The 25,487-nt window shown below is 30.4% G+C and overlaps 3 protein-coding genes and 1 pseudogene across 3 annotated transcripts; all 4 read right to left on the reverse strand.

Moving 5' to 3' along the window:
* Positions 1 to 814: 814 nt before the first annotated feature.
* LOC107431265 (peroxidase P7) lies at positions 815 to 2,444 on the reverse strand. Its single transcript, XM_016042148.4, has 3 exons — positions 2,199 to 2,444; positions 1,847 to 2,041; positions 815 to 1,366 (listed from the first exon to the last, which is right to left on the reverse strand). Exons 1-3 carry the CDS (start codon positions 2,424 to 2,426, stop codon positions 815 to 817), a joined length of 975 nt encoding a protein of 324 aa, XP_015897634.4. The 5' UTR covers positions 2,427 to 2,444.
* A 7,995-nt stretch (positions 2,445 to 10,439) lies between these two features.
* On the reverse strand, positions 10,440 to 12,197 carry LOC107431275 (cationic peroxidase 1). Its single transcript, XM_016042164.4, has 4 exons — positions 11,885 to 12,197; positions 11,366 to 11,557; positions 11,079 to 11,244; positions 10,440 to 10,949 (listed from the first exon to the last, which is right to left on the reverse strand). Exons 1-4 carry the CDS (start codon positions 12,113 to 12,115, stop codon positions 10,558 to 10,560), a joined length of 981 nt encoding a protein of 326 aa, XP_015897650.3. The 5' UTR covers positions 12,116 to 12,197; the 3' UTR covers positions 10,440 to 10,557.
* A 3,538-nt stretch (positions 12,198 to 15,735) lies between these two features.
* On the reverse strand, positions 15,736 to 19,522 carry LOC107431273 (cationic peroxidase 1). The gene is made up of 4 exons (XM_016042160.4): positions 19,207 to 19,522; positions 17,514 to 17,705; positions 17,242 to 17,407; positions 15,736 to 16,899 (listed from the first exon to the last, which is right to left on the reverse strand). The coding sequence occupies exons 1-4, from the start codon at positions 19,444 to 19,446 to the stop codon at positions 16,514 to 16,516; spliced, it is 984 nt and encodes a 327-aa protein (XP_015897646.2). The 5' UTR covers positions 19,447 to 19,522; the 3' UTR covers positions 15,736 to 16,513.
* Positions 19,523 to 22,635: 3,113 nt separating this feature from the next.
* Positions 22,636 to 25,198, reverse strand: LOC107431264 (cationic peroxidase 1-like; annotated as a pseudogene).
* Positions 25,199 to 25,487: the final 289 nt, after the last annotated feature.

Here is a 25,487-nt window from a genome sequence, read left to right on the forward strand (position 1 = left end):
TGTTAAAAATAAAATAAATTAAATTAGACGGATAAATTGGATTTTACCCATCTCTATGCTTTGACTAGCCAGTTTTTTCTTAAGGCAGTCCCATGGTTTTATTTTTGTTTGTCTTATGGTTCCAGTGGGCTGTCCTCGGAGACCAAATACTACATGAACCTCTTTCTATTTCTTCCGTGGTCAATCTTAACGGCTATACTACCTACTGTTTGACCATCAATTATCTAGATTTGGTTTTTTTAGTTTATTCGTTCATTTTTTATTTCGGAAGGTGAGCCTGGAGAGGTGTCATTGGAATAAGCCAGTCAGCCCAACTCCCGAAAATTCACAGTTGGGCTGGCACCTTTTAGTGATACACATGGCAAATAGTAGGTCCCACTCTGCCACATATACAGCACACCGAGATAGGCTGCTAGACTCTAAAGGTCAAAATTCGACCATTTCTTTACATTAATACGTATATACATACCCAAAGAAAACTTGCAACGGATTGGATCTTTTACTAGCACCCAAAAAAAAAAAAAAAAAAAAAAGCTTGGATTCTTTAAAATGTAAATTTTGTTTTATTTGTCTTGTATATGTACCAGTATACAAATACCATGTTTATTTAAAAAAAAAAAAAGAAAAAGAAAGAAAAAGTATGTAAATACCATGTCCTTATTTGTTCAAAGTTTTTTATGATTTAGGTTTGGTCAATCCCAAATTGCATTTTATGATAGTAAATTTATTTAAAGATAGACATTTTATATTTACTAAGTAGTGTCAATTATCATTCAATAATTGATTTTCATTACCCAAAAAAAAAAAAAAAAAATCAATGGTTGACTTTCCTACAATCCCTTCGAATTTCACCTTCATCTCCAGTCAAAGGCTGTATATTTCCCATCTTGATCATAGACTGAGCAAAATCCGACCTAAAAGCCATATCATCTATGCTGTATATCTTAACCAATTCATCGGTGTAACCGCCACTAAAGAGAGCTTGATCCGAGTGGAGAAGCCCTCTATGCTGAACCAAGTTGGTCAAGTAGCTTCGGTCGAAGCTTGCCGGTGAGGGGTCCAAAGGAGAGAGGTTGGAGTCACCTCCATTGATTGGACATGCAGACTTTAAGTGCTCTGCAAATGCAGGGTCGATATCGGTTTCGTTGTAAATCCGATTCTTGAAGAACAGGCACTGTGCGAAGCCTAAGTTATGAGCAGCGGAAAGAAGCACGAGGTCCTTTTCATCGAGGCCATGGTTTTTGAAGTTGTCTATGAGAGCTGGCAGGTCCAGGAATGACGGTGGGATGTTGGCATCGGCTGCAGTCTTGCTAGCTGTGGTGGCGTCTCTTCTTCCTAGTTGTACCTCCCAAGTTGGGCCTCCTACCTGCAAAATATTATGATATGCAGTACCGATAGAGTGAGCTTGTTGTCGATCACTAAAACAGTAAATTTTATAGTGACTAAAGATACAACAATACTCATGTACGTACCAAGCTACTTGTTTAGCAAATTTTTTTTGATACCAATTAATTGGATTTTATTTTATTGATTTATATTGTATACAACTTGTTAATAATAATATTGTTATTTTCTTCACTGATAAGCATCTAGGCCCAAAAAAAAAAAAATCTAGTACCATAGGGTGTATGTATATTATTAGATAACAAAAACAGTTTGCATATAATAAAAAAATAATAATAATAAAAACAATTGTAGTGACCCAAAAAAAAAAAAAAAAATCTGGGAGTTAAAAAAATTGATTAAGCACAACTTTATTATATCTAATATCAAAAAACTGAAATTCACACACACACACACACACACACACACACACACACACATATATATATATATATAGACGCACCGCCCCAACAGAATCGCGAGCTGCAACAGCCAAGATATCTGCACAGGAGACAACTGCACCTCCACAGCAGGTGTCCACCTCCCTCTTGATGTCATCTACGACGTTGAATCCTCGGGTGGAATTTCGATTGGCAGCTGAATTCTTTTCGCTGTCAATGGTGTCTGTAGTATCCAGAAGCAACGAGCCATCACAACCCTACGTTATATGGACCAACTCAATCAAAACCAAAGGCATGCATGCGTGCGTGCAAAGTAATATATAAATTAATGTAATTATTCGAGGAAAAACAAAAATAATATAAACTATATTTTTGGTTAGTGAAAAATGTGATAGGAATGATAATAAAAATTACATTAACGAAACAATCGTGGAAGTGGAGACGAAGTAGAGAAGCGGCCATGCGAGGCTCCTTCTGCACTGCATCCTCAACAACCAGCTTGATGGCTGGTAAAGCACACGGGCATGATTGGTCATAAAAGTTCGGATACAGTATTGAAGAAGAACTACATGTGGTCTTTGTAATACTACTCAACGACATTAGTATTATCAGTACGACATTGGGAAAGCCCCTCCAAGCCATTTTCTAGCTATTAGCTTGCTAGATAGCTCTCTCAGTTTGCAATTTGAATTTGGTATACCTGCATGCGTATTTATAGATGAATAAGAATGATCAGAGAGACACATGATTAAGTTAATCTGCCAATTAATCTTGGACCCGGACAATTATACAGAATTAAGTTGATTGATATTTTCTCATTTAATTGCTTCTCCAATGGAGAAGAGCCACTATTACAAGAAATGTGACGAAACATAATTAGCATTATCCTATGGGGTCTGAATTAGTCCTTGAAATATTAATCAATAAAGAAATTGAAAATTTTCATAATTAAATATATAAAGACAGGCAACTATGCTTAACTACCAAGTAACTGAGATTGAATTGACACACAAAATTTCCCATTTAGATAATCATTCGACTAGTCAATCAAGTTTCCAATTTATGGCCCTTCAAAATTTTTTTTATCCCTTCAAAATTTTTTTTTTTAAAAAAAAATCAAAGTAAAATGTAAACTCATGGAAAAGGTCAGAATTATCGATTTCATATTAACTCGTCTCTTTCAATTTTACGAGTCAAATAGCTTTAGCCTATAAAATGCCTAATATTAATAGGTCATTATGTCATAACCAATGTTTTTTTTCTGATTGTTTATGGAGCAGTTTACTTTATTATCATTGGTGTCGTTTGGTTTATTTTTATAATCGTTTTACAAGTTTCATATGGGCAAGGTTGACTCATAGGTAAGATACGATATTGTTGCCAGCCAAACAGAGATGTACCAATGACAAGAACATAGCGTTCTGATATGCCAGCCAAACAGAGATGTACCAATTACAAGAACATAGCGTTCTTAATATCAGAATTTTTCCTACGTAATTTAACAATAAATATAAATCACTGTTCAACAGCCCTTCAGTACGGTTACTCGATATGGGGTTGTAATTATTACAACAGAAACAAAACTAACTTATAATTAATATTCCAAACAGTAGCTCTCGTTTTCTAGCTTTATTCACGAAATTAACTAACATTTATATTCTAATTGAATCACCATGAATTAATAATTCATGATTTTTAATCCTGCAACTGATTAATTAACTTCAGCTTCAGTGCAAACCCATTGACCCACAAAGATTGAGTCACAATTGATATTAGGATTTATAGAAAGGAAAATGTCAAAAGTGGTATTTAATTTCTGAACGATGAGGGAGCAAGTGTCACCAGCTTCTACTCCATAAACTTGTAAGCACTGGAGGCTTGCGTCTTTCTTTGCAATCCCATCTACATGCATCAACCACTCATTTAATTTAAAATTAATATTTCCAAATATATGTATACTAAATTAATATTCATTATTAGTGTACACAATATTCAGTACATATATATATTACATGCAAAATTTAAATTAGAGAAAATTATCTTCCAAATTTATCATAAAAAAATTGTAACGTGACAAGGTGTTAAAGGTTTTTAATTTGCTAAACTAGATTTCTTATTTAAATGATTAATTAATCGATGTGTCAATCATAGCAAATATTGCACATCAACATTTCTTCCAACATAATTTGGAATACATACATACATACATATATATATATATATATATATATATATATATATATATATATATATATATGTATGTATATTTAAACATAAATCTCCAAAACGTAATTTCAATAAAAATATTAATAAGGTATGCATATATATATATATATATATATATATATGAAAATATTAATGTATTATAAGTTTGTGTGTGTGTGTGTGTGTGTGTGTGTGTGTGTATTATAACTTACTCCCAAGCCGTATACTTTCAGCTGTGGATATCATGAGAACAACAGAGAGTAACAGAACCAAATTAAGAAGCATTGAAATTTTGTTGTTAAATTTAGCCATCTTGCTTAGTGTCTATTCTGCTCTCTGCTCCTCGTTCTGAACAACAAATAGATTTCTTTATGTTTAGTGGGTGGCTTAAAACCCTATTTATAGGACAATTTTAATCCCTTGGGAGAGACCAAAATGGATATAACATTTTTAAATTAATTAATTAGAAACAGGCCGGCATGTTAGATAAAAAAAATATGCAATCTTTGTGATCAAGGTAGTTTTTTATTTTTTATTTTGGGTAAAATGTGAACAATGTAGATTACCAAAGTTAAAGCTGGATCAGGCATCGGAACTTCGTGCATTGTCAACATTGAGCAGGCCCAGCCGACTATGGGTGTTTCCATTTGTTTACATGTTTTTTAATTAATTGTAATTGAGTACTTTCTACTTTTATTTAGTCTTTCAATTTTTAAAAATAGTGAATTGGCACCTCAAATTTTCAAATTGTTGTAATCGGATCCCTAATTTAATAAACAATATATAACAATTCGATTTAGGTGGATTTCAAGTGATCAAACACCTCAACCAAATTTTTTTTAAAAAAGAAAAAAAGAAAAAAAGATCCATCTATAAACCCCGTCGATGTAAACAAAACTATTATCACTATCTATCAACCCTATCCGCGTGAATAAAGCTATCACCAATTTGTTTGTCAAATTAAAAATTCTAGACTAGTCTATAACAAAATAAAAAATTAGAAATTTAAATTTTAAAATCTTAAAAATTGAAGATATCAAAATATAATTAACCATTCTTTTTAATTTGTCATCATTTCATTATAATTTTCAATTTTACCTGGTTCTTTGTTTTTTTAATTTTTTTATTATTTTTATTTGTATTTTTATCTTTGGTTTTCTCCAATTTTGGATGTCTAAGATGTGAACCAAAAAAAAGTTGTACTTATAATATAATTTTATACATATTTTATAGTAATATTATAAAATTATATTTTTATAATTTTATACATATTTTATAGTAATATAATTTTATACATATTTTATTTTTTTACCTTTATATTTTTTGATTGGTTATAAAAAGAGAAACAATATTTTTAGAAAATGTGTTTAAATAATTTAAAAATTGAAGGTGCCTTCAAAGCTAAATATGAAATGAAAAATAAGAATCCAATTAAAAAATTGAACTAATAAAAAAAATTAAATAAACAAATTCAAATTAAAAAGTACAAAAAATTCTTTAAAATACCAATTAAATAAATATTAAGCATGAAACAGTTGTCATTTAAATACATAATTTAATTAAACTACATATGTGAATTTAGTATATATATTTATATTAATAAGATCACAAATTTAGATTGTAATTTTACTACAAACACAAATTCTTATAGCTAAGTTAACTAGCGGGGGCCATAATCCATTTAAATAAATCAAATTAGTTATTTAACTTAATCTTTTAAAAATTTAATAGATAAACTCAAAAAAAAAAATTCAAAAAGCTAGGGCTATGACCGCAGGCCATAAGGTGCTCTTTATCTCCTTAATTTGAACCTACTTAAAACAAGGTATATTTTTGTTGGTATTTTATATTGTAGATAGGGTATATAATACAGTAAAGATTTAAATAGTAGAAAACTTTCCTTCGATTAAGCTTTTTAGGAAATCTATATTAATATCACTTTTAATGAGTATTGAGCATAATCTATCACCGTTTTCTATTTTAGCCAAATTTTTATTCATTTGTTTTAGATCCTAAAATAACATAACATAATTATGCATTTGTTGACATCTTAAAACCTCAACATTATTATAACCTTTTAAATGGCTAAAACCACTTACCCAATTTATTTTTTTTAAACAATGTATGATTGCATTTTTCAGACAGTAATATTGTACTTCCTTATTCATTTGTATTTGATTCTTCACTTTGTTTTTTGTCATTTTCTTCACTAAATTCTTTTATATATATATATATATATATATATATATATATATATATATATTATATACTTGACCACCCGATTTTTGATTTTTTCTTTGACATTTTCTTAGTCACCATATCCTTAACTTTTTTCTTTAAAATTTCCTTACTAGCACTTATAGTTGCCTTAAATTATCTATACATCTTGTTGTCTTCAACGATTTCATTAAATCCCAAATGTTCTAGAATTATACTTTGAATGTAATTGGTTATTTCCTAATAACCAATACAACTTTCTAATTGGTTAGATCCTTATAACCAATACAACTTTCTATCAAATGATTAATGTTTGCATAGTATAAGTTCATAAACCGAATTGCTCTGAGACTAAATTTTTCTTCCCGATCGAATAGCAATGGATGGAAATAGAATTGCTTGAAATTCTCACTGTTTGCATTTATACACATATAATATTTTTAATATTAGTAATTATGCAAATACAAATAATAATAATATCAAAACATAATAAAGTAAAATTAAGATTTTCACCTTAAATAATTATATTGAGTTTAATTAAGTCTAAGAGATTTGTATTTACAATCTCACTCACCCCATTTCATTAGTGTTTCGCAATATTTTACCGCACTAGTGTAAAATTTAATTGGTGTGATTATTTTCTTATTTTCTGTAATATTCTGTTTATTTTCTTGTTTTCTTCAATATTTTTACCACTTGTGTTATAGCATATAGTAAGGAAATTAGTACGTTATTCATAAATCTCACGATTATAATTAATGTAATGAAAACATAAATGAATATTTAATATTTATTTGACTCGATGAGTACAAGCTGCAAATTTGATTTTACTTATATGGAACATAAGTTTCTCGCATCGATCTGCATCCTTACATGTTTAAATCGGTAACATTATAACAAAAAAACATTATTTATAATTATAAGAGACCATTCTATTTATAAGATATTTTACAGTGCTTGCTAAAAGTAAAAAAAAATTGACAATACACAATATTTTTTTACATTTCAAAACATACAAAATGTTACAATAATATTTAAAAGTTTGATACATCATAATGTTCCAATGATCATTTACAAATATCTAGGTCAAAATACAAATAATTAGTAGATATTCCTTCTTACTAAATAATTAATAATATCAATAATGAATTTTTATAAAATTTATTAAAATCTGAATTAAATATTAGTGAACTTGTATATACTTTTTGAAAATCTAAATTAAATATTTTTAAATTTTTAATCATTTTTAAAATCTTTTAAACTCTAAATTGAATACATCCCTAAATATTTAATATATTTTATATAATACTCAAAAACAAAGAATTGATAATGCCAAAATTATTGATTACTGCTTGATCTCTCATTTCTTTCCCTTTTTATTTTTCATTTTCATTTTTCATATTTTTTAGGTTCAAATTTTTGTTTTAAAAAAAAATTTGAAAGTATCACTCATGTTATAATAAAATACATTACTTACTAAAATGCTGAAGTCTTACAATTATTATTGAGATATCAACTATATGATTTACCACATCAATATATAATGTATCATCGAAAAGCAATTGATTGTAGGCCCCATCGACAACTTGAAACCAAATTTAATGGAAAAACATTCTCCAAGGTTCTTCCTCACTTCAAATGATATTCTCCTCGCTACAACATAATTAAAAATTTGGTTGATATCTATGCTAGTTTAATCATGAACCTCCAATGTGGAAGAAATAACTAATAACACGAAAAAGAAAATATACATAATAGGTTAGCCAACAAAATATTTTTTACTTTAATAAATAATTAGTGGTACAGACAAACAATGTGGTTTAAAGATATAAGGAGATCTGCATGCTCACAATGAAAACATATAGCAATATAATTCATTACTATAACAACAAATTAATAAAGTACACAATTCAATTTTTCCAAATTTTCTTGGAAAGAACATGGCAGCGAGCTCATTCTCTTTATTCATGAACTGATTGACAAGAATTTTTATTTTTATTTTTGTTTTTGGCTCTGCAACTTAATTGCCTTTGGCTAAAGTGCAAACCCATTGACCTACAAAGATGTTGTCGCAGTTGATATTAGGATTTATGGCAAGGAAATTGTCGAAAGTGGTATTTAACTTCTCAACGATGAGGGAGCAAGTATCACCAGCTTCTACCCCGTAAACTCCTAAGCACTCAAGGCTGCTGGCTTCCTTCACTCCAAACCCAACTGCAAAATCCATCAGTGATTTAAATTAAAATAACATTGCCAAATCCATATGTACGTAGATACGAACTTAATATTCACTAATTTACATATAAAACACTGAAACCTTCATGAATTAGAATATTATCAATGAAAATTTTATCTTATAATTGAACTTACTTCCCAGCAGTGTACTTTCAGCTGTGGATATCATGAGAACAATAGAGAGTAGGAGAACCAAATTAAAAAACATCGAAATTTTGTTGTTATATTTAGCCATTTTTTTGGTTCTGAACAACTAGTATTTTTCTCTCTCTCTTTGTTTGGTGCCTTGCTTGAGACCCAAAAACAGCCTTATTTATAGAGATCCCTAAAGGGATATTTTTTAATTTTTAACTCACAGCCGGTTTGTGAAAAGTAAACAAAGAAATAAATAAATAAAGCTGGATCATCAAGCATCGGAAAATTTGCTTTGCGCATTGTTGGGCAGGCCCTGTCGTCTAGCTATGGGTTTCATTAATTACAATCTAAACCAATTTTCCTTATATATATATATATATATTTTAGAATCTAAAGACGGCTGTTAGTATCTCTGAGCCAAGACAATAACAATGAAGAAGACCAAAATTAAACAGAGAATTAACAGTGTGTTAGCATTTAGAAAGAAAAAAAAAAAAAAAATTGCTCAAATGACTCATGTGTCGACCCTTCGGCTAAGATTTTTCATACATATAACATATATTTATATTTAAAAAAAAAAAGGAAAAAGAAAAAAGCCAAAGAAACAAGGGGCTAAGATTTCCTAACCTTACCGTTGCTTTGGCAAGTGTGTTTTGAAATTATAAAGCACTGAATATTATTTGTTTTGGGTCTCAAAAGCACGGGCACTGACCCAGATTTTCCAAGTCCGAATTATCTTGCATCATATGGATTTCTCTTGGCCCAAGGATAGAAATATATCCCAAAGCCCAGGTTCAAAATTGATAATTTCCAAGTATTAGATAGTATTTTATTTTGTGCCACAAAATAGGGGAATCCAGCCCACTATCCCTCGTTTGGCGTGTTTAATAAAATATACCCGTACTTTCTCATACTTTTTTTATTTACTCCTTTATATTTATTTTGTCTCTAATAAAAGTTTAAAATAATTTATGTGTCCTTTTTTTTTTTTTTTTTTTTTCGTTTTTACTTTCGAGAAACCCACACCAGATAATCTTGCACCTAGTTTTGTCCCAAATTCCTGCACTCTTTCTTCCTACTTTCCACAGATAATCCCTCCCATTGAAAACAAAAAACCCTCTGCAGTGCTTCCCTTCTCAGAACCAAGCGACAAGAGTGATGGCAGTTTTGGATATTTTGTCGTACCATTTCCAAGATGAAGAGTACTTTGGCGATCAGTGGGAGGCTACTTGGGATAAAGATCTTGTTATAAAGGCCGTCTTCCAACGCTTCGATGGCAAGTTGAGGAGTTTGAAAGCTTCATTGACCAAAGGAATGCTAATAACGATTTGAAGAACCAAAGTGGAGCTGGTGTTTTACCAGAAAGAGGAAAATGAATTTTACTTAATTTTAAATTAGATAAGGATAATTTAGGAATATTAAAAAGTAGATGAGTAAAATAATTTTACAATAGATAAGGATAATTTAGAAATATTAAAAATAAATGAGTAAAATAAAAACTATTTGAGTGGAGAGGGCATATTTCGTTAGGCCTAGATGGGCATTGGACCAAAATCCCCCACAAAATATGGGAATTGCTCAAAATTTTCAGGTCCGAATGGGCTTCTGTGGCCCAAAGATAGAAAGCTTTACCAAAGCCCAGGTACAAAAATACACGGTACTGGAACGGAATTGGCAGTGGCAGTTCCATTTTGAAAAAGATGATTTCACAACCAGAAAATACAAGGAAAATAATAATAACAAATGGAAAAAAAGGAAGTGCAGTTCCATTTTGAAAAAGATGATTTCACAACCAGAAAATACAAGGAAAATAATAATAACAAATGGAAAAAAAGGAACCAAAAAAAAAAAAAGTATACTATATATTCCTAAATTCTATAATAATTTATTATATAATGAATCTTTATTGATGTTTAAGAACATAAATATAATCAAACTAACTCGTCACACTAAACAGAATCAAATGAATAGTATATTATTTTCAGTTGAGCTTCCTACAATTGGTTCTGATCTGACCGTTTGTCCCAGTAAGTGGGCTAAGGTTCCCCATCTTCACCATAGCATTGGCAAAGTCCGTAAAGAAGCTTCCCTGGTCGCTACCATACGCCTTGACCTGTGAATCAGTGGAGCCATTATTGTTAAACAGTTGCTGATCCGAGTGCAAAAGGCCCTTTTGGTTCACCAAGTTGTTGAAGTAAGCATTGTCAAAAGCATTTGGGGTGCTAACATCAAGTGGTGAAAGATTGTTGTCTCCGGCTGTACTGCTCGAACAACTAGATTTCAATGATGCTGCAAATGAGGAATCTATATTGGTTTCATTGTAAATCCGGCCTCTGAAGTTTGTGCACCTTGCTTGGCCTATTGTATGAGCACCTGAAAAAAAAAAAATATATATATATATATATATATATATATGTTTCATTGTAACTATAAGATGGATGATCATTACAGCTACATTATCTTGAAATTAATGAAATCTGAAGAAAATTAAGTAAATTAAACCTGAAAGAGCAACCATTTCATTGGCGGTGAAACCTTTGTTGGAGAAGGAAGTGATGAGACCGCTTAGATTTTGTGCAGGAGAAGGGATGTTGGAATTGGCCGCACTTAGGCTAGCAGCGGTGGAGTCTCTTCTGCCTAATTGCACAGTCCAGGTCGGTCCACCCAACTGAAAATTATAAATATAAATTAAAGTCTTACATTAATTAATTTATAAAATGGAGATTAATATGAAACTAGAATATAATTTATGAAAGTGAAAATAATTATTGAAGTTTTGGCTCACATACAGCAACAACAGAGTCCCTAGCCACAACGGCTAGTATGTCAGCACAAGAGACGATGCCAGGGCACAAATTCTCAACTTGGTTTTTGATGTTGTCGATTACTTCAAATCCCCTTACTGAATTGTTATTGGGAGCTGCCGTCTTCTCTCCTGTGAAATTTGCTGTGTCATCCAACAGTATTGACCCATCACATCCCTGTTTTTTTTTTAAGAAGCCACAAATATTGATTAGTGTTAAATGCTAATTAAGATATATATACAATTTGTCATTTTCCTTGCAATAATGTGAATTAAACCATTATTTTTAAATAGATAAATTTCGAAAAACAAATATTATCATAGATTCAGCCATAAAACTTGTCATATGACTCATATTGGCCTAAGATTTTGGTGCTAAATCATACACTTATTATATTAATATGTCTAAGCATCATTTTTGAAAAAAAAAATATATATATATATATATATATATTCAAATTTAACATTAAAGGATATGGATGAAAATGAGAAAATAAAGACTTGCATTAACAAAACAATCGTGAAAATGAAGACGGAGCAAGGACGCTCCCATGCGAAGCTCATTTGCAACCGTAGAGTTCACTGCCGATTGGATGGTGGAAAGGACATTGGGACAAGAATTTGCATAGAAATTTGGGGATAGTTGAGCTGAGGCTGTTCCAATAAGAAGCAAAACCAAACCCAAGCAAAATTTAATGTTCATAGGTGGCAATGGGAACGTTTTCGGGGAAGCCATGGGTGTTGAAAAGACAAAGATCAAGGTAAGGAGGAGAAACAGAATGGGGTTTCAGACGTTAGTGCTTTGGTTAAGGCTCTAAGTAGATTTCAAATATTTATACAAGATGTATACCATTAAGGGTCAACGATTTCAGATTACCGGGGAAAAAAAAAAATTAAAATACAAAATTCGAATAATTGAGGATGATTAAGGCTGAGGGAGGCAGGTGGAGTTTTTTTCTTTAGTTAGTGTTGGGCTTTTAGCTGTAACATATTAATGATAATTGACTTATCATTACTTTAGACGTGTAATTGAAAACTTACTTTCTATGATTACTGCATCGAATAAGGTTGTTCAAATGTGAATGGAAAGAAAATGAAAATGTAAAGCAAGACTTTTGTTCTTTGCATGCTTTTTTTTGTCTAGAAAAATGTAAAGCAAGACATATGATTGCTTTACAGAATGTGTTAAAATAATTATTTAGAAAGAAAAAAAAAAAAAAGAATGAAGAAATTATTGATCAAAGCACCCAAATGAAATTTCATCCCAAAAATATAGAAAACAATAAGAACCACCGAACCGGTATTATATACAAACTTAAATCTCTTATTATAATAACCCCTTTTATCATTGTGAAATGAATCTGATTATTAAATGGAACCACAGAGATGAACCATTATTGATCCACGATTTGTGTATCGTTACAAATGGAATTCGTGTAAAAGCCCACGGCTAGGCCTTAATTCCTAATTAAGACAAAAAATTTTGAACTATAGAAAATTGTCAAACTTCAACTCCCCGTTTCATATATATACTAGAATAATAATAATAATAATTTTTTTCTAACCAAAAGCTTTGCTTGCATTGCATGCATATATAGAATTCTGATTTCTGATCTACCAGTCATTTTCACCGCGTAAACTAATAATCCAGGTTATCCTATCTAATATCTCTAGAGGTATGGGGAGGGAGCATCTGGGAAAAGCCATTGGAACTGAAGTATTTATATGTTAATTTAATCGCACTTTCTGTGATGCAGATTTTGTCAAAGACGTGTGGGGTTATCCTAGGCTCTCTCTCTCTCTTCCTTTTTTTATTTTTTTATTATTTTAATTTTAATTTTAATTTTTTTCCTTTTTTTTAGATAAAAAAGGGGGGGAAATACCTCGAAAACATGAAGATTTTTCTAGTATTTCTTAAATATATGTTCCGACCCTCAATAGAAGGATTTATACTTCTAAAATATCGTATTTCTGTTTTTCGAAAACAATATAGGCCCAACAACAACAAAACAAGGGAAGAAAATCTCCTCCTCAACAGGAGTGACAAAAGAATGAAAACCTAAAAAAAGTGCATATTTTGTTTTTTGTTTTTTTTTTTTTAATTTTTAATTTTTAATTTTTACCAAATTTGTCTTTGTACTGGAAAGCAGACAAAGCCTCTTTTTTTTTTTTTTTTTACCCCAATATTATCTACCTCCCTAAGACCAAAACTTAGTGTAGTTGATTTTATGTCCGGTAGGCTGAAATGAATGGAGAAGCATATGTATCAATCTTTGCTTCTCAACTAGAAGCTTGGCTTCGTAGAAAACGCGACAAAAACAAAATAAGCAAACAAACAAATAAAAAAAAAATAGAAGCTTGCTAAACACAAGTGAAGTAGATGCAGTGATAAAAATATCAGTATTAATAAAAATATCAAAAATATAATTTTATAAAAATATCGATATAATTAAATAATATAAAAAATATAATAATAATAAAATAATTTATAAATATTAAAAATTATTATAAATAAATAAAATACATTATTTGTTAGACATTTAATAAATATTTTGAACTATACTGTACACATATTTGACTATAAATCATTATTTTACATTGTTATGATGATTTATATAATTGGGAAAGTTTCATTTATGACCTATTAAATTAAAAAATTATTTAAATATCTATTTTTTATAATAAAAAAAAGATTAATTAGCTATGTATAAATAAATATAAATTTATTATTATTTTGGGTATGGGTCGTGTTACTCTTATAAACATGTAAAATAAAAAAAATTATATTCTAAAAAAAAAGGAAGAGAAATATATGTAAAATAAGAGTTTTGTATTAAACTTAAACGGATGGCAACATTGTAATAAACACAAGAAGATAAGGTGAAATTATTATTTCACACAGTGAATTGGTTTTTGGAAAAAGTTGTACGTCACATATGTCAATTGTAGAAAGGAGGGAGTATGTTAGCGTGTGTGCGAGTGTCGCTTGCGGTCCTCGTTAGAGTATCAAAAGCAAGGGAGTATGTTAGCGTGTGTGCAAGTGACTGTTGCTTGCAGTCCTCGTTAAAGTATCAAAAGCAAACCAAAAGGAGTCCACAAAAAAGAAACCAAAAAAATAAAAAAAAATCAAAAAAAATCAAAACAGGAATGTTAAATGGAAGGAAAACCAAGGAGCAGTGGTTTTGCGATTAGCGAATATGATTCTAATAATCACCGTCTTTCTTCTTTTTTCTTTTTTTTTTTTTTCACTCGACGGTTCCTTTGGATTTTTACTGGTACTTTCTAAAACCTTAGGGTTTCTATGGTTTTAGAAACCTTTCTTCTTCCAAAATCCATTTAAAGGCCACGAAATCACACTCAAACCCACTATCAGTGTAGATACCAATAGAAATTCGATATTTTCGCTGACATTTCGCTGAAGTCAGTGACTTTTTCTTCCCTGAATAAATGATAACTTTCCTCAGTAAAATTGAATTTCTAAAAATAAAAGATGCCAAAAAATTATAAGTTGATTAGTTTTTATTAAAATAATTTGGTAATAAATCTGTAAGATATCTTGTGGAACTGTATTCGTGTTATGTTATATCTTATACCATGTCGTTGTTTTCATGTTATATCATATCGTATCGTATCATTTTTTTATTGAATTTAATCAATTCAAACACTATCCATAATATTTCGTATGGAAATAAACAAATTCAAATTTATTTATTAAATTATTGTATAATCCATCATCCGATATATATTAATCTATTAAAAATCTATTCAAATTTGAAAAATCAAATTTAACTTAATTTTCAATAATATATATATATATATAATTTTTTTTAAATCTTGCAAATATACTTGTTTATTTTTAGATTTTTAAAAAGTTAAAATATAAACAACATATTCATACATGTTTAAATAAGAAACTAAATTTTTTAATATTATAAAAATATAAATAAAATACATTCCATAATGAATTTATCATATTTATCGTGCTTCGTGTTAAAATCTATGAATTTATTAAATTTAATTGAATAATATTAATATGGATTTGATAAAATACCATCAATTCAAATTATCACATGGATTTATATTGTATTATTTTATTATGTAATATTTTGTCAGACGTATCCAATAGCAAAGTTACATCCTTTCATACAATAATAAGTCCAATTTTAAGTTTCTTTTTCTTTTTCTTTTCCTATTTTTGGGTAAACATTCCAATTTTTAATTCCTGTACATATTAGTTAACCAAATTAATTATATATATTTATCAGTGTCACTATAAAGTCTGGAATGAAACCATGCGACTAGTTTTTTTTAATGGTAGAGAACAGTATGCATTCACAACTTATAAACAAGAAGTCATTTTCCAATTCTGATCCTTTCCATATTTTTTTCAGCCAAAAAACACCAAAAACATTCTGTCCATATTTTATATTTCTAAACAACTCATCAGCATTCATATTGAATTTTTTCGAATAACTCCAATCCGGCCAGGAATTAAATAGTACACGGGTCCTGATAAATCCTCCACTGGAATAAACTATTCCCACTGAGGCTATGATTTTCAGAACTATTGCTGGTTCAACTCTAAGGTCAATGTCCATGCCAAATCGGGGTGGGTTTCATTTATTTATTTATTTTCAATGAAAGCCAAAACACGGGCTTTCACGGGTATGCCATTCGACAGTTGACGTTAGAAAATATTTTCCTAACCCAAAAAATTTTAAGAAGCATATTAAAAAAATAAAACAATTTTTTTCTTTTTTTTTGGGTACCAAAAAAATAAAAACAAGTTGATAAAGTTCATGAATATATCTAAGTCCAAGAAATATCTAAGTTGATATTTCTACATATGGGATCACATTTTATGAGGCAAATAAAAAAGTAATTTGTTTCAAGCAAAAAAAAAAAAAAAAAGAAAAATGTAATTTGCTTTTTATTCTTGTAATATATGCTTTTCTTTTGTTTTTTCTTTTTTTTTTTCAGGGAAAAAAAAAAAAAAAAGAACAAGAGAGCCAGGCTAATAACACTTTGTAACACACCAAATTCAAACTAATTCTTTTTTTATTTTTTATTTTTATAAAAAAGAAAAAAGAAAAAAGAAAAACTGGAAAATTGGACAGAATCAAGAGCCTAAATCTCAGTTGACTTTCCTACAGTTGGTCCTGATCTGACCACTAGTCCCAGTGAGAGGACTGAGGTTTCCCATCTTCACCATTGCATTAGCGAAATCGGTTCTGAAGCTTCCAACATTGTTGCTATACGCAATGACCTGAGAGTCCGTAGATCCTTTGCTAAAGAGCTGTTGGTCGGAGTGCAACAGACCCTTTTGGCTCAACAAGTTCTTGTAGTAAGAATTATCGAAGGCCGTTGGGGTACTCACGTCCAGTGGTGATAGTGCTGTGCCAGATCCACCGCTCGAACATTTGGATTTCAGCGATTTTGCGAATTTCGAATCTATTGTTTTTTCATTATTAAGCCTGCCCTGGAAGCTTGAGCATCGTGCTTGTCCTATCGTGTGAGAACCTGAAGATGAAAATTTATATTAAAAAAAAAAAAAAAAACAAGACAGACAATCACATAAAGTGTTTGTTGAAATGCTTCACAGAAATCGTGATCGTCTTGGAAATTTATATTGACCTAGGCTTTAGGAAGTTTGTTTATTGTTGAGTACATGTGTAGTGTTTACCTAATCTTTAGGAATTCTGTTATTGCAGAACAGTACATGCTTTTATTTTGGTTGAGTTTGTTGGGTTTAATGTCTATATAAGCACATCACTATGAGTAAAAGAGTATCTTTCACTGGTATATGTTTTTAGTTTTGTGTGGTTTACTCTCAGCTTAGTTTCTATCAGATCGATAACAAACCTGAGAGAGCAACCATTTCCTTGGCCGTGAAACCTTTGTTGGAGAAGGCAGAGATTAGGCCATTTAGATCTAATGTCGGGGGTGGGAGGTTGGATGTGGCTGCGTCTTTACTTGCAGTGGTGGAGTCTCTTCTTCCCAATTGAACATTCCAAGTTGGTCCCCCCAGCTGATCAAATCCCATAATTAGAAATAATATTATTAGTCTACAAAAGAAAGTGTATATAAAAATAATCATGTATAGAAGATGGGAGTTTTATTCAAGTATCGCTCACAGCAACAACAGAGTCCCTGGCTGCAACAGCTACAATATCTGCGCAAGAGACGATTCCTGGGCACAAACTCTCCAACTGTTTTTTAATGTTGTCTATGACTTCGAATCCCCTCACTGAATTGTTATTCGGGCCTGCCTTTTTCTCTCCCGTGAAACTTGATGTGTCATCCAACAGTATTGAAGCGTCACAACCCTATAAATATTACATGTGTTTAAATAATATAAGAATGATTCACTTTCTAATAACTTAAACATTTTAAAAGAAAAAAATAAAAAGGTAATTCAACTCACAACGTAAGGAACCAGTGTATAATCAACCTTAATTTTCGTTACTATTTATAAATTTATATTTTAGTTAATCAATTAGGATAAAGTCCTGTTGGGTCAGATGAATTTGGAGACTACTTTTTATGTGAAATTCATCGGTTTTTTGTGATTTTAATTGTGCTACGTTGTACTTGTACAGATTCACCATGTAGTAAAACTTTTTTATTTCTTCTTTTGTTTTTTTTGGTGTGTGTTTTTCCTGCAGGGAAAAAAAAAAAAAAAAAAAAGGAATAAGTGACATGGAGCCCACAAGGCTGCATGGCATCTAAGTCCACTGCAGAATTACGAGGAATAAAGTCTGGTAAAAACTTGTCATCTTCTTAGGATTTTTTTCTTTTTTTTGGGGTGAAATTCTTAGGAGTCGTTTTGGTGGTAATTAAAGCAGCTTTCATTATTGTGCTACATGCATTTTTGTCCACATGACGTGGAAGTGTGCATCGACCACTTTATTTGAAACGCATCTCTACATACGAGAGAAATTCACAAAGTCAAAAGCAGCAAAACAACCACCAAAAATAGAGCATAAATGAAATAAAATCACAAGTAAAAGATTTCCATGCATGCCAAATTCCAAAAGGAATTAAAATAATCCCTTAGCTGAGACGATTTTATATTCGAATTTAAATAATAAAGGCAGGTAATTAATGAAGCAAAATAATAATATGCACTTCCATATAATCACAGAGTAAAGTAGCCAAAACCTCCTATTCCTGGTCACGATTTCCTTTATCCCGGACTATATATTTCCATGCATTTTGTGCATACAACTAATAACTCATGGATGCAGAGGAAGCAGATAAGTACTTAAAGGTCTGTGGCAGCTTTCATATCTTAAACAAAAACTTTACAAGTATGTTTGGTAATGGAAAAAAAATGAGCGAAAAAAGGGGGGAAAAACGAAACATCTTAGTTTGTTTGTTTAAGACGGTAAACAAAAAAAGAATAATGAAAAAAAGATATATATATATATATATATATGTGGTAAAGGATTTATGAAAAAATACTATAAAGATCAATATTTATTGTTGTCAAATCTATATGATTTTCATGATCTGTCATTCACAATATTTCTTCATAAATTCTTTACCATATCAAAATCATATATATATATATATCAAATATAATTACGTATTAGTTTTTCCCTTTAGCTCCAAACAGTCAGTCTAAAAACGACCGGTTACACTTTCGGCTCGTGAGGTTCATTATTATATGCTCTCATTATCAATGATTTAGATTAATTACAATTCTGCTTCAGGCGTCCAACATGCATGCACAACAAGAAGAGAAAATAAAAAATTAAATTAAATTAAAAAAAAGTTGCTAAAAAAGAATAAATTAAGGAGATGCAGCAGTGAGAAATGACTTGCATTAACAAAGCAATCATGGAAATGAAGACGAAGCAAGGAGGCTCCCATTCGAGCCTCTCTTGCAACCGCAGATCTCACAGCGGACTTGATGGTGGAAAGTGCTCTGGGACATGAAGTTGCATAGAAAGCTGGGGAAAGTTCATGAGCGGTGGATATTTCAACAAGAAGCATAAATAATAAGGCTAAGCAGATCATTCTAATATTAGCATAGATCCATGGGGACGGATTATGGGAAGCCATGAACGACTACAATTCCTGCACTATAAAGAAAAGAAAAGAGGAGGATGAAGAGCTTAGTGCTAGGTTATGAGGCTCTCTCTCACTTTGTGCCTGTATTTATGCACAAGAGCTGGCCAGCGGGACTCTACCTTCCGTCTGCATTTTTTGTCGTGGTTCGGGTCAACGTTGTCAACCATGTTAGCCATTTTAATATATTAATTAGATTAATTATGTTACATTTTAATTTATGGTAAACTATTGAATATGCTAGGGTCTTTGTTTGCTTATAATATAAAATATGGATATTAAACAATTTCGTTATATACCTGGACGTGTAGGAAGAGTTCATGTATAGTGTTTTTTCTTTTTTTGAAACAAAACCACCTATTTTACAAAAAAACAAAAATATATATATCTTGTTGCAATTTTCTCTTAAAAAAAAAAAAAAAAAAAGAGAGATATTCAACCCTTTTTTTTTTTTTTTCCTGACCATATGAAATGTTGTACTTGAGCAAAAGAAAAAAAGTAGTATGCCGCCGTGAAATGAATCTAGATTGGCCTGAAAAACGTCACGTCGAGTACATGGTCCATCAGCGTTCTTATAGCGTTTATGCTTTGTGGGCACATCTTTACTTTCTATTAAGGGATATTGTGACCCGGTGAAATAAACCATTAAAAATTGAAACAACCTTTTTAAAGCTCAAAACTAATTTTAATAAGTGTTTTATTTTTAGTAAGTTTCTAGAAGAGGTATTGCTCATTATCTTCTTACTTTATATTGTTTCTAACGAAAAAAAAAAAAATCAATTTTATCCTTTCAAACTTTTTTTTCCCCATAAAAAAAAGGTGCACTTAAACTTGATTTCAACATCGAATAAAAAATAAATTAAAATGCAATTTTATCCTCATAAGACGAGAATTCTTCTTAATTTTTTTTTTTTTTTTTTTTATGACCCATGAAAAGTGAATCAAAGATTTTACAAAATTGGGTAATGAAGATATGTGAAAAAGTTTTCTATCTATATAAGTTAATTAATGGGCCATATGCATGCATGGATGTAGTGGACATGTTTGTCACTTTCGCTGCCTAATAATATTCTACTATAATATAATATGTATAATTCAGGTTATATGCTTGCTAGGTTGGAAGAAGATTTTTGAAGTGGATAATTAATAATATTAATATATAAAACAGCCGTTATCATACATATATAAGTATATATCATCCAGAAGCGTGTAAAAGTCGTAGCTGGGCAAAGTTCTCTCTCTTTTGTCAAAGTTATTTATATAGTCGAATATAACCATCTAGTCATCAGTTTCATGCTGAAAATGGCCCCAAACACATTGTCAAAATCATTTCCCAAAAAAAAAAAATGAAAATAAAAAAATAAAACAAAACAATTGTCAAAATTCAATCACTATATAGTTTGGATTTTCCTAATAGGCTGATATCTGATAGGGATTGTGAAAATGTTATCCATCGGTGGCGGACAATTCAATGAATAAAAATCACAATTTTTTTAAACGTTGAACCGATTTCAAATCTCTCACCCTTAATATAAAATATAAAAAATAAAAAATCTTTAGGCTCGTTTGATAGTAGTTTTAAAATGACTAAAATGGCTTTTAAAGGTATATATAAATAGGTAAACCTCTATTATTTTTGGCTAAAAGTTTTTTAAAAAAAAAATAAATATTTTTTTGGAAGTAACACCGATTTGATAAATTTCTTTTTTCGTTTTTTTGAAAGACGATTTGATAATTATTTGAAAATTATTTTTTAAACAAGAAGTGTTTCCTAATAAATATTCTCAAGAAATTGGCTTTTTTGTGTGCGTCGAAATTTCTCAAATGAACTAAATAAATATAATGTATTGGGTTAATCACGGTGGAAAGGAGAAAATGAAAGATTGGATTTTTCCTGCAAATTGCGACTTATTTATTATATGTGATCCTCTTTCGTTGATGGATATATATGCGTTTGACGTGGTTGCAATTGTAACCATCATGGCAGAAATCTTTCTATGTAATGAAAATATTGTTCGGCAGCTTATTAGAGAATGTTAATTTCATAGTGGACAATGGTCAATCATCCATATATTGCAAAGGTTTGCATTTGTATGCATATATAAATGCTTAATTATGTAAATTTAACATTTGAAATAATTACCAAATTAACTACTATTAATAATTAGTGTTGTATCTCAAATCTATAAATTTTTTCTTCACTTCTTGAATATTTTTACCGTATAACATAATGCCCAATAAATAATTCGGTTTATAGCTAATTTTTTGAACTATTACTACGTATCTTTCATACACGTATAATTAACAGAGTCGTATGTAATAATATTTATATATATATACACTTGATTTGAAATAATGTGCAGTAGAAAGTAATTTTAAAGCAAAAGCAAAGATGATCATAATTAACAAATTAACGAAACATAAAGGAAAACTATATCACGACTCAATTGCCATGTTATCAATTTCCAAAATTAATATAGGAATATCCAAAATCCATGATGTAATTGCCCATTAAGAATTGATTAGTATCGTCCACTCATCATCCTACTTATGTTGTTTTTAGCCTTAGATCATACTGGTAGCACGAGTTCATGCTAAAGGATTATTAATAATCTTAGTTAATTAATAAGACCCTTTTCCAGATGGCGGGGAAAACGACGCATGCATAGGAGACCCAGCGTAGTGCTATAAAATAAACGTATATATATATATATATATATATATATATATATATATATATATTTATATATCTTTAGTTTCTGTCTCTCTTATCCTTTTCATAATGAAGAAAAAGTATATGAGAACCTCGCATACATATACGTAGGTTTTAAAATTGAAAGTGATCTGTACAAAATTTAAAAGAACGTCTTTTTTTTTTTCTTTTTTTTTTTCCATCTATTATTTACAGAGCCCTTCCATTTTTTAAGAAATATAAATATAAAACAAATAGTAATTAAATTATTATAATAATTATTGAATATAAAACTATTATATAACAAAAATATAGCATTTCAAAATTTTTAAAAGCATATAAAAAAATAAAACAAATTTTTGTTGGGTACCCCAAAAAAAAAAAAAAGAAAAAAAAAAAAAAACAAGTTGATAAAGTTCATGAATAATATTTAAGTCCAAGAAATCTCTAATTTTATATTTGTACAAAATTGATCTCTAACATAAGGGATCACAATTTTGTGAGGCAAATAAAAAAGTAATTTGCTTATTATTCTTGGAATATATGTTTTTCTTTTGTTTTTTTAAGTCAAAAAAAAATAAAAAATAAAAAAAAGATAGCCACGCTTAGAACACTTTGTAACACACCAAATTCAAACTAATGCTTTTTTTTTTTTTTTTTAAGCGAAAAAAGAAAAACTGGAAAATTGGACAAAATCAAGAGCCTAAAACTCAGTTGACTTTCCTACAGTTGGTCCTGATCTGACCACTGGTCCCAGTGAGAGGACTGAGGTTTCCCATCTTCACCATTGCCTCAGCGAAGTCGGTTCTGAAGCTTCCAGCATTGTTGCTATACGCAATGACCTGAAAGTCCGTAGATCCATCGCTAAAGAGCTGTTGTTCGGAGTGCAACAGACCCTTTTACCTCAACAAGTTCTTGTAGTAAGAATTATCGAAGGCCTTTGGGCTCTTCTTGTCCAGTGGTGATAGTGCTGTGCCTGATCCACTGCTCGGACATTTGCGTTTCAGCTTCTTTGCGAATTTCGAATCTATTATTGTTTCATTATAAAGCCTGTCCCGGAAGCTTGAGCAGCGTGCTTTTCCTATTGTTTGAGAACCTGAAGAAATATTAAAAAAAAAAACAACAAAAAAGCAAAAAGAAAGCTTTGTGAAATGCTTCACCGAGATCATGATCGATACGTTATAATTGAAAAATCTAAATTACAAACCTGAGAGAGCAACCATTTCCTTGGCGGTGAAATCTTTGGTGGAGAAGGCAGAGATTAAGCCACTTAGACTCAATGCCGGAGATGGGAGGCTGTCATTGGCTGCTAGTATACTTGCAGTGGAGGAGTCTCTTCTTCCCAATTGAACAATCCAAGTTGGTCCACCCAGCTGACCAAATCCCAAAATTAGAAATAATATTATTAGTCTATAAAAAAATGTTTAAGTAAAAACAATAATGCCAGCAAAATTTTCATTAAATTTATTTAAATAATATAATAAATCATCTGATAATATTTAATCGATTTTGTCAACTAAAAATATTTTAACATATAACTACTTATAACATTATCGAAATAAAAATAATCATCTATAGAAAGATTTTAAGCATTACTTACAGCAACAACAGAGTCCCTGGCTGCAACAGCTATAATATCCGCACAGGAGATGATTCCTGGGCATAAGCTCTCCAACTGCATTTTAATGTTGTCGATGACTTTGTATCCCCTCAGTGAATTTTATTCGGACCTGCCTTTTTCTCTCCGGCGAAACTTGATGTGTCATCCAACAATATTGAAGCGTCACAACCCTGTAAATATTACATATGTTAAAGATAATATAAATATAAGAGTGATTCACTTTACAATAGTCACATGAATTTGGAAGCTGCTTTTTATATGAATTCATTGGTTTTTTGTGATTTTTGTGCTACATTGTGCTTCTACAGCCTCAGCATGTAGTAAAACTTTTTAATTATTTATTTTTCTTGTGCGTGTGTTTTTCCTGCAGGGCCAAAAAAGTAGGTGAAATATGGAGCCCAACACGGCGGCATGGCATCTAAGTCCACTGCAGAATTATGAGGAATAGAGTTTGGTAAAAACTTGTCATCTTGTTAGGATTTAATTTTTTTTTTCTTTTGTTTTTTTAGTGAAATTCTAAGGATTTGTTTTGGTGGTAATTAAAGCAACTTTCATTATTGTATTTGTATGCATCTTTGTCCACATCAAGAGAAAGTGTGCATCGACTACTTTATTTGAAATACGTACATATACCAGAGAAATTCACAATGTCAAAAGCAGCCAGACAAGTTAGACAACCACCAAATATAGAGCATAAATAAAAATAAAATCACAATTAAAAGACTTCCATGCATGCCAAATTCCAAAAGGAATTAAAATAATCCCTTCGCTGAGACAATTTTACTTTCCAATTTAAATAATAAAGGCAGGTAATTAATGAAGCAAAATAATAATATGTAATTCCATATAATCACAGAGAAATTAAGTAGCCAAAATTTCCTATTCCTTATTACGATTTCCTTTTTTCCTTTTTCTGCCTATCTAGTGTATCTATTTCAAAAAGTGGCTGGAATATATATGTGTGTGTGTGTGTGTGTGTGTGTGTGTGTGTATTTTGTGCGTACAACTAATGATTCATGGATGCAGAGGAAGCAGAGGAGCACTTAGAGGTCTGCTGGTAGCTGTAATCAAAAGAAAACCATATGTGTATGTTTTAGATAAAAAAATATATATATTTATTTTTTTGTGGCATTACCCTGCGTCAATTGTCCAACGTGTATTCACAACAAGAAGAGAAAATTTATAAAAATAAATAAATAAATAAATAAATTAAGGAGATGCAGCAGTGAGAAATGACTTGCATTAACAAAGCAATCATGGAAATGAAGACGAAGCAAGAAGGCTCCCATTCGAGCCTCTTTTGCAACCGCAGATCTCACAGCGGACTTGATGGTGGAAAGTGCTCTGGGACATGAAGTTGCATAGAAAGTTGGGGAAAGTTCATGAGCCGTGGATATTTCAATAAGAAGCATAAATAATAAGGCTAAGCAGATTCTAATATTAGCAGGAATCCATGGGGACGAATTAAGGGAAGCCATTGAACTGTGTAATAATAATTAAAATAATAATAATAATAATAATAATAATGGAGGATGAAGAGAGCTTAGTTCTTGGTTATAAGGCTCTCTCACTTAGCAATCATACTTATGCACAAGAGTGGCTGGCTAGCTGGACCCTAACGTTTTCAACAAGCAGATTTTTTTTCCCCAAAAAAATTATTAATTAAATGAACTATGTTAATTTTTAATTTATTTATGGTAAGTCTATATTAGGGTCTTTGTT

Source organism: Ziziphus jujuba, chromosome 6 (genome assembly GCF_031755915.1).
Source record: "Ziziphus jujuba cultivar Dongzao chromosome 6, ASM3175591v1".
NCBI lineage: Eukaryota > Viridiplantae > Streptophyta > Magnoliopsida > Rosales > Rhamnaceae > Ziziphus > Ziziphus jujuba.

Excerpts from the sequence above, each read along its gene's own strand:
- LOC107431265 (XM_016042148.4), bottom strand. The coding sequence starts at position 2,426 with ATGGCTTGGAGGGGCTTTCCCAATGTCGTACTGATAATACTAATGTCG. Across the intron at positions 2,042-2,198 it reads TCCACGATTGTTTCGTTAAT|GGTTGTGATGGCTCGTTGCT; the intron begins GTAATTTTTATT and ends CATATAACGTAG. Across the intron at positions 1,367-1,846 it reads CTCGCGATTCTGTTGGGGCG|GTAGGAGGCCCAACTTGGGA; the intron begins GTGCGTCTATAT and ends AATATTTTGCAG.
- LOC107431275 (XM_016042164.4), bottom strand. The coding sequence starts at position 12,115 with ATGGCTTCCCCGAAAACGTTCCCATTGCCACCTATGAACATTAAATTT. Across the intron at positions 11,558-11,884 it reads TTCACGATTGTTTTGTTAAT|GGATGTGATGGGTCAATACT; the intron begins GCAAGTCTTTAT and ends AAAAAAAAACAG. Across the intron at positions 11,245-11,365 it reads CTAGGGACTCTGTTGTTGCT|TTGGGTGGACCGACCTGGAC; the intron begins GTATGTGAGCCA and ends TATAATTTTCAG.
- LOC107431273 (XM_016042160.4), bottom strand. The coding sequence starts at position 19,446 with ATGGCTTCCCATAATCCGTCCCCATGGATCTATGCTAATATTAGAATG. Across the intron at positions 17,706-19,206 it reads TCCATGATTGCTTTGTTAAT|GGTTGTGACGCTTCAATACT; the intron begins GCAAGTCATTTC and ends TAATATTTATAG. Across the intron at positions 17,408-17,513 it reads CCAGGGACTCTGTTGTTGCT|CTGGGGGGACCAACTTGGAA; the intron begins GTGAGCGATACT and ends GGATTTGATCAG.